The sequence below is a fragment of the Pongo abelii genome, chromosome 18 (genome assembly GCF_028885655.2).
Source record: "Pongo abelii isolate AG06213 chromosome 18, NHGRI_mPonAbe1-v2.0_pri, whole genome shotgun sequence".
In the NCBI taxonomy this organism is placed as follows: domain Eukaryota; kingdom Metazoa; phylum Chordata; class Mammalia; order Primates; family Hominidae; genus Pongo; species Pongo abelii.
The window spans coordinates 857,423-865,000 of record NC_072003.2 but is presented as its reverse complement, the minus strand read 5'-3'; the positions used below and the strand labels follow the sequence as shown (position 1 = coordinate 865,000).

General features: G+C 64.4%; 1 protein-coding gene across 1 annotated transcript in view; it reads left to right on the top strand.

Moving 5' to 3' along the window:
* Positions 1-7,361, top strand: part of LOC100449643 (mesothelin-like protein) — a 13,789-nt gene extending 6,428 nt beyond the window's left edge. Inside the window, exons 4-15 of the mRNA XM_054534430.1 lie at positions 847-932; positions 1,059-1,192; positions 1,327-1,513; positions 1,841-1,931; positions 2,016-2,157; positions 3,025-3,212; positions 3,296-3,436; positions 3,515-3,642; positions 5,355-5,497; positions 6,055-6,149; positions 6,391-6,661; positions 7,055-7,361. Coding sequence (XP_054390405.1) covers positions 847-932; positions 1,059-1,192; positions 1,327-1,513; positions 1,841-1,931; positions 2,016-2,157; positions 3,025-3,212; positions 3,296-3,436; positions 3,515-3,642; positions 5,355-5,497; positions 6,055-6,149; positions 6,391-6,661; positions 7,055-7,218 — 1,770 coding nt within the window. The 3' untranslated portion in view covers positions 7,219-7,361. The remainder of the gene's footprint in view (positions 1-846; positions 933-1,058; positions 1,193-1,326; positions 1,514-1,840; positions 1,932-2,015; positions 2,158-3,024; positions 3,213-3,295; positions 3,437-3,514; positions 3,643-5,354; positions 5,498-6,054; positions 6,150-6,390; positions 6,662-7,054) is intronic.
* Positions 7,362-7,578: the final 217 nt, after the last annotated feature.

Here is a 7,578-nt window from a genome sequence, read left to right as displayed (position 1 = left end):
GCAGCCCGTGCTCCATTCCCTGGGGCTCTTTTCAGGCTGCAGGAGGGTCCCCGAGCCCCCACCCTGGGTGGGCTCCTCCTCAGGGATGAGACCCTGGTGGGGGCTGCACAAAACTCTGGGGCCGTCCTTGTCTGCCTCGAAGCCCCTCGCCTTATGCACCGTATGTCCCAGGGGCTTGGCTGACATAAAATCAGGCAAAGGGCCCTCTGAGGAATGGGCTAAAAACCCTTGAAATGACCTCAAAGGCCAGGCTATACAAGCCTAGGCAGGAGGCGCTGAGGCTGGGCAGCGTGCTGCATAGGCTGAGAGGGGCGAGCAGAGCCTCAGGGAGCATGGGGTCGGGGGTGGAGGCCAGGCCTGGCAGAGCCCTGATGCCAGGAGGAGGCTGTCAGGTGGAGCCGAGGGGCACCACCCAGAGTCCACTTGGGAAGCTGCCAATGGGCTGCGCCGGAGGAGACCCCTAACCACAGCATTGTGGGGCCTCCTTGGTGGAGACAGGCAATCGTCTACACCCGCCCAGCATCCGGACGTGCGCTTTAACACCCCGTCAGTGAGGACACGGCTTTGGAGCTGGGGGCCAGGGAGGCTGCAGAGGGGCCTAGCGGCCAGGGAGGCGGCTTTGGGGCTGGGGGCAGCCGTTCGGAGGCCTGTTCTGCTGTGTGGGGTTCCCCTCCAGGCAGAGGGGCGGGCACGGGTGGCCGTGGGGAGGACCTGACATGCGGGAAATGGGGCCCGAGAAGTGGGTGGGGACTGGAGCCTGAGGCCTCTGCAGAGGGGAAGGGCGCCCACGGGCTGCCACGGTGAGTCCAGAGTGGACGAGGGAGTAACCAGCGCCCTTCTGCCCAGCTCAGCTGCTTGGCCAACCTGGCGTCACGGTGCGGCCTCCAGGACGACTTCACGCTCCACCCGCCTAACCTGCTGCTCTTCTACAAGTGAGTGCCCCTCCCTGCCTGGCCACAGGAGTCCTGGGGGCCCTCAGCACCCCAGGTGCATCTCGGGGCTGCTGGGAGGTCGGGCCCCGCCCCCCGTCAGCCTGACAGCCTCAAACTCACCTGCAGCCTGAGCCAGGTGCAGGAAGCAGACTGCCGGGCCTTCATCCGCTGTGCCGCCCAGGGGGACGTGGAGCTGCTGAGTCATCTACCCGACCAGAGAGTCGCCCTGCGGCGTGCGGCGTGCGGCTGTGGCCTGCCTGGTGGGCCCTGAGTGGGGTGGGCCGGGGTGCGTGGGGGGCGGCTGTGGCCCGCCTGGTGGGCGCCTGGGCAGGATGGGTCCTGTGCATTGGAGGCAGCCTCCCGCTGGGCGCCGACCTGCTGGCCCTGCAGGGAGTGGCCCACCCGCGACTCAGCGCCTCCGATCTGCAACTGCTCGGGGCCCTGGTGTGTGACATGGACGCGTCCAGCATCGGTGCCGCGGACCCCCGCGTGCTGGAGAACCTGCAGCACTGCCCACGGCTGACCGCCGCCCAGCACATTGCCCTCAACTCACTGCTGGCCAGTGGGAAGACCTCGCTCGGGTGGGTGGGGTCATGGGGCCAGGCGAGGAGGCGGGGACGAGACGGGAGGCAGCCCGGGGTCGGCCCAAGAGGTCACTGATGTCCACAGCCCACTAACATCTGATCTCTGGCCTCAGCCTCACTGGGTCCTGTGGCCGAGGGGCAGAGGGTTGGGGTGCTGTCCCGCTGGCTGTGGTGGGGGCGTCCCTCCTGTGGGTGCCAGTCAGGGGCTGGGTGGTCAAGCACCTACTGGGTGCTCCTGCCTGCTGGGTGTCCACGGAGGGGCAGGGGCTCCCGGGGCGGGGGACCTGCCCTGGACCCAACACTGCACCCCATTCTGTGCACCAGGCCCCCTGGCTCCTGGACACTGGAGGGGCTACAGGCCCTGGGGCCCCTGGCCACATACATCAGCCCTCACCTGTGGACGCAGGTGCAGGAGGTAGGAGGGGCCCCGGGGTGAGCACAAGCGGGCTGTGGCACGGAGGCCTGGGCCACCAACCTCAGCCCACACCTGCCCTGCCAGGCCGTGGGCCTGGGCTTCTTCCGCAGCGTGGTGGCTTCATGCCGGGCCGGGAGGCTCAGCCGGCGTGAGGCCAGGCGCTTTGTCACCAGCTTCCTGGAGTCCAAGACCAAACCAGTGTCCTCCAGGCCCAGGCTCAGCCCAGGTCAGTATGGCCACTGTGACCCGCCCTGCACCTCCCCGGTCTGGCTCCTCCCTCGGGCCTGGCTGACCTCAGAGAAGTAGTTTGGCCAAGTTCTTGGTTAGAACTCAGGGAAAGCCAAGGTCTGACCAAGGTCAGAAGTGGAGGGGAAGGGGTCAAAGAGGGGGCCTGGGCCAGGCACGGTGGCTCACACCTGTAATCCCAGCACTTTGGGAGGCCGAGGCAGGCAAATCACTTGAGGTCCATAGTTCGAGACCAGCCTGGCCAACATGGGGAAACCCCATCTCTACTAAAAATACAAAAATTAGCCATGCGTGGTGCCTCATGCCTGTAATCCCAGCTACTTGGGAGGCTGAGGAGTGAGAATCGCTTGAACCTGGGAGGTGGAGGTGGAGGTTGCAATGAGCCAAGATCGTGCCACTGCATTCCAGCCTGGGCGACACAGCGAGACTTTGCCTAAAAAAAAAAAAAAAAAAAAAAAAAAAGGGCTGGGCACAGTGGCTCAGGCCTGTAATCCCAGCACTTTGGGAGGCCAAGGCGGAACGATGCATTTAAGGTCAGGAGTTCAAGACCAGCCTGGCCGACACGGCAAAACCCCGTCTCTACTAGAAACACAAAAATTAGCTGGCATGGTGGCACATGCCTGTAATCCCAGCTACTCGGGAGGCTGAGGCAGGAGAATCACTTGAACCCAGGAGGCAGAGGTTGCAGTGAGCTGAGATCAATGCCACTGCTCTCCAGCCTTTGGCGCCCTGCTGCTAGGCGATAGAGCAAGACTCTGGCTCAAAAAAAAAAAAAAAGGTGCCCAGAGCCAGCAGTGGTGGTTGGCCCAGGCCCCGGTTACCAGCCTGGACCCCACACACCCCCAAGGGAGACCCTGTGTCCGAGGCAACATCACAGCCGCCACGCTGCGGGACGACCTCCTCCTGGTGCACTACGACTGTGCACAGCTTGAGTCCTGCCTGGACGGCCGCATCCTCAGAACCAACCTGGACCCCCTGTTGCAGCACCCGCTGCCCACTGAGTGCCAGCGCATGGTCAAGGCCAAGCTCGCACAGGTGCACGGCCGGGCTGTGGGGAAGGGGAGGCCGGTGGGCGCGGCACCTCTGCTGACCCTGCCCAGCCCTGCCCACCTGCTCAGATCTACCCACAAGGCCTCCCGGAGGATCAGCTGCGGCTCATCCTCTACTCCCACACCGAGATCGGCCAGTGGAGCATCACTTCCCAGGACACGGTCGTGGCTCTGCTGGCCTCCGACGTGGCCCTGGAGAACCAGACAGAGGTGAGGGCACCTGGGTGGGTGGGCAGGTGGGCGGCCCCGAGCCCCAGCCTGCCCCACTGACCCGGGCTCTGCCCCCAGGCTGTGCTGCAGAAGTTTCTGGAGCACAATAGCACAGTCTCCGGCGCCCTGCTGCTGGCCATCGGGGGCACCCGCCTGTGCTGGATGAGTCCTCAGCAGATCCAGACCATCCATCCCCAGGAGCTCCGGTGAGCCAACCCCAATCTCCCACTGCCTCGGAGGCAGCTCCTGCCTCAGCCCAGGAGGACCACGAGAGGAAACTGATGCCAGGGAGGGCAGCTCAGCCAGGCCATCAGGGGAGCATCAGTCCCAGGGCTGCCCTGCCTGGACTCTAGCTTTGAGCAAAGTACACAAACTGGGTGACTTTATTTATTTTTTTGAGATGGAGTCTTGCTCTGTCTCCCAGGCTGGAGTGCAGTGGCGCGATCTTGGCTCACTGCAAGCTCCGCCTCCCGGGTTCTCGCCATTCTCCTGCCTCAGCCTCCCGAGTAGCTGGGACTACAAGCACCTGCCACCACGCCTGGCTAATTTTTTGTATTTTTAGTAGAGACGGGGTTTCACCGTGTTAGCCAGGATGGTCTCGATCTCCTGACCTCATGATCCGCCCGCCTTGGCCTCCCAAAGTGCTGGGATTACAGGCGTGAGCCATCGCGCCCGGCCTACTTATTTTTTGAGGCAGTCTCACTATGTCACCCAGGCTGGAGTGCAGTGGCGTGATCTCGGCTCACTGCAACCTCTGCCCCCTGGGCTCAAGCGATTCTCCCACCTCAGCCTCCCGAGTAACTGGGATTACAGGCATCCGCCACCATGTCCGGCTAATTTTTGTATTTTTAGTAGAGATGAGTTTTCACCATGTTGGCCAGGCTGGTCTCGAACTCCTGACCTCAAGCGATTCACCCTTCTCGGCGTCCCAAAGTGCTGGGATAACAGGTGTGAGCCACTGCACCTGGCCAAATTGGGTAATTTTAAAGAGAAATATATTCTCTCAGTTCTGGAGGCCAGAGGTGTGAAATCAGGGTGCTGGCAGCCCCCGCCCCTCTGAACCCTGCAGGGAGGACCCTTCCTGCCTCCTCTAGCTTCTGGCGTTGCTGACAAGGTTTGGCACCTCCGGGCTTATGCATACATCAACCCCATCTCTGCCTCCATTCTCACGCCACACTCTCCTCCATCTGTATCCACATTTCCTATTCTTTTTTTTTTTAAGAGACAGGGTCTCACTATGTTGCCCAGGCTGATCTCAAACTCCTGGATTCAAGCAATCCTCTTGCCTCAGTCTCCCAAAGTGCTGGGATTTACAAGCGTGAGCCTCCACGCCCAGCCCTCAGATTTCCCCTTTTTGTTTGTTTTTGAGATGGAGTCTCACTGTGCCGCCTAGGCTGGAGTTAAGTGGCGCGATCTCAGCTCACTGCAACCTCTGTCTTGTCTCCTGGGTTCAAGCAATTCTCCTGCCTCAGCCTCCCGAGTAGCTGGGAGGGACTACAGGCGCCCACCACACCTGGCTGATTTTTGTAGTTTTAGTAGAGATGGGGCTTCACCATGTTGGCCAGGCTGGTCTCGATCTCCTGACCTCGTGATCCACCCGCCCAGGGCTCCCGGAGTGCTGGGATTGCAGGCGAGAGCACCACGCCCGGCCCTCAGCTTTCCCTGTTCTTAGAAGGCTCCCAGTCATTGGTTTAGGGCCCACCTGATCCAGTCTGACCTCATCTTATCCCATCTGCAATGACCCTGTTTCCCAACAAGGTCACATTCTGAGGTCCTGGATGGATGTGAATTTGGGGGAACCCTGTTCCCCCAGGACAGAGAGCGAGAGGAAAGCTGTGGCTCGGGAAGGGAGGGCCATGCCCAGCGTTGGAAGGGTGGGGGGCTGGCAACCAACTCCTCAGCCTCCTGCCTCCCACAGGCTGGCCGGGGCCCTGGACGTCTCCTCCTGCCCCCAGAGCCGGAAGAACGTGCTCTACACCAAGGCCCGTGAGGACTTCGGCAGCAGCAGGACCCCAGCTGCCTACTACCGCCTCATGCGCCCTACCTCGGTGAGCCCTGTCCGTGGGTGGGCACCCTCCCCCAGCAGCCCCACCCCCCTCACCCCTGTCACCCCAGGTGCTCCCCTGGTGGAGCCCCGCCCCCCTCACCCCGTCCCCCCAGGTGCTCCCCTGGTGGAGCCCCACCCCCCTCACCCCGTCCCCCCAGGTGCTCCCCTGGTAGAGCCCAGCCCCCCTCACCCCTGTCCCCCCAGGTGGTTCCCATGGTGGAGCCCAGCCCCCCTCACCCCGTCCCCCCAGGTGGTTCCCATGGTGGAGCCCAGCCCCCCTCACCCCATCCCCCCAGGTGGTTCCCATGGTGGAGCCCAGCCCCCCTCACCCCGTCCCCCCAGGTGGTTCCCATGGTGGAGCCCAGCCCCCCTCACCCCATCCCCCCAGGTGCTCCCCTGGTGGAGCCCCACCCACCTCACCCCTGTCCCCCCAGGTGCTCCCATGGTGGAGCCCAGCCCCCCTCACCCCTGTCTCCCCAGGTGCTCCCCTGGTGGAGCCCCGCCCCCCTCACCCCATCCCCCCAGGTGCTCCCCTGGTGGAGCCCCGCCCCCCTTACCCCTGTCCCCCCAGGCGGCGCACCGGTGGAGGAGCTGCGGCACCTGGCCCAGGCCAACATCTCCATGGACATCGACACCTTCACCAGCCTGAACCCCCTCGAGCTGCAGGTGGGGCCGGGCTGCCCCGTGGGGGTGGGGGTGGGGGTGGGGGTGGGGGTGCAGGGCTGTCCCAGGCTGGGGAGCCCCTAGCTCACAGGTCACAGCCAGCATACCCCCACTTCCCTGCTCCAGGCCGTTTCTGGGCCTCACTCCCGCCATCTGCCCGATCCCGGGTCTGGCCCTACCTTGTGGGTCTTCCCCTGCCCCGGAAGGTGGCCCCATGGCCCCTCTGCCCCACCCCTCTCCGCAGAGCCTGGATGTCGGCAACGTGACTGCACTGCTGGGCCACAATGTGGGAGACCTGCAGAAGGCCCGCAGCCACCCCACCGTCAGGGCCTGGCTCCACAGCCTCAACAGCTCTGCCCTGGGCCAGCTCGGCCTGGACGTCAGCCCCGCCGGCCCCGCCGGTTCCACCGGCCCAGCCCACGGCACCAGCGGGCCCCCCAGCACCACCCACCAAGCGCTCCATCTGGTCCACACCTCGGGCCTGCCCGCGAACACTGCCCAGGCCTCCACCTCAGGTATGGCCCCCACACCCCTCTGGCTTGGCCCCCTCTGCCCAGGGCCCTCTCAGACCCGTCCCCGCCTCATGGCCACTCCCACAGGCTGTCCACCAGCTTTGTCCATTGCCTCCTGGGATGAGGCTGGCCAACCCTGCTTCACCCTTCATTGCCCACTGAGTTAGAGACGCAGCTGCCTCCCCTAAAACCCACTGACCAGCAGAAAGTGGGGGCAGGGAAGCTTTGAGACCTTTGTTGGGTCCCAGAAGAGTAGCCGCAGGTCGGTGTCCTCGCTGGCTGTCCCCACCCTCCCCCGCCAGAGGGAGGGGCTGCCCAGGCCTGTCTGGCTCCAGGGGGTGGATATGGGGGTAGCGTCTGGTGGGACTGATGGTGGCCTCCCTGTTCCATCTGCAGGCAGCCTGTGGGCCCCCCTGGGGTACCTGCCGCTGGCGGTGGCCCTGCCCTCCAGCCTCCTGTGGCTGCTGCACTGGGGGACTTGCGCCCTGGTTTCTGTGGACAGCACTGCCTTGGGGTGGCTGGGTTCACAGGGGTCAGGTGCAGGAAAAACAGGGCTGTAAGATTCAGCTGGACGCCCACTTGGGCTGAGGGGCCAGCTCTAGGCCAGGCCAACCTACCCGAGCCCCACCTATTAGACTGCCCCGCCCATCCCCGCCTCCAGGCCCTGGGAGCTGGACTGAGGACCAGGCCCTAAGAAGGTGCCTCCTGCACAACCACAGGCTCAGGCGGGCCACAGAAGACGCTGCCCGGGCCCTGCGGAGGGCTGGGGCTGGGGCTGGGGCTGGGGCCGGGGCTGGGGCCGGGGCCACTGACTTCACTGCTGGACGTGAATAAAGTCCAAAGTCGTGGTCCTGCCTGTGTCTGTGCTCAAGGCCTGAGCAGGGGAGCCCGGGAATGTCCTAGCCGGGGCCAAGCCTGTG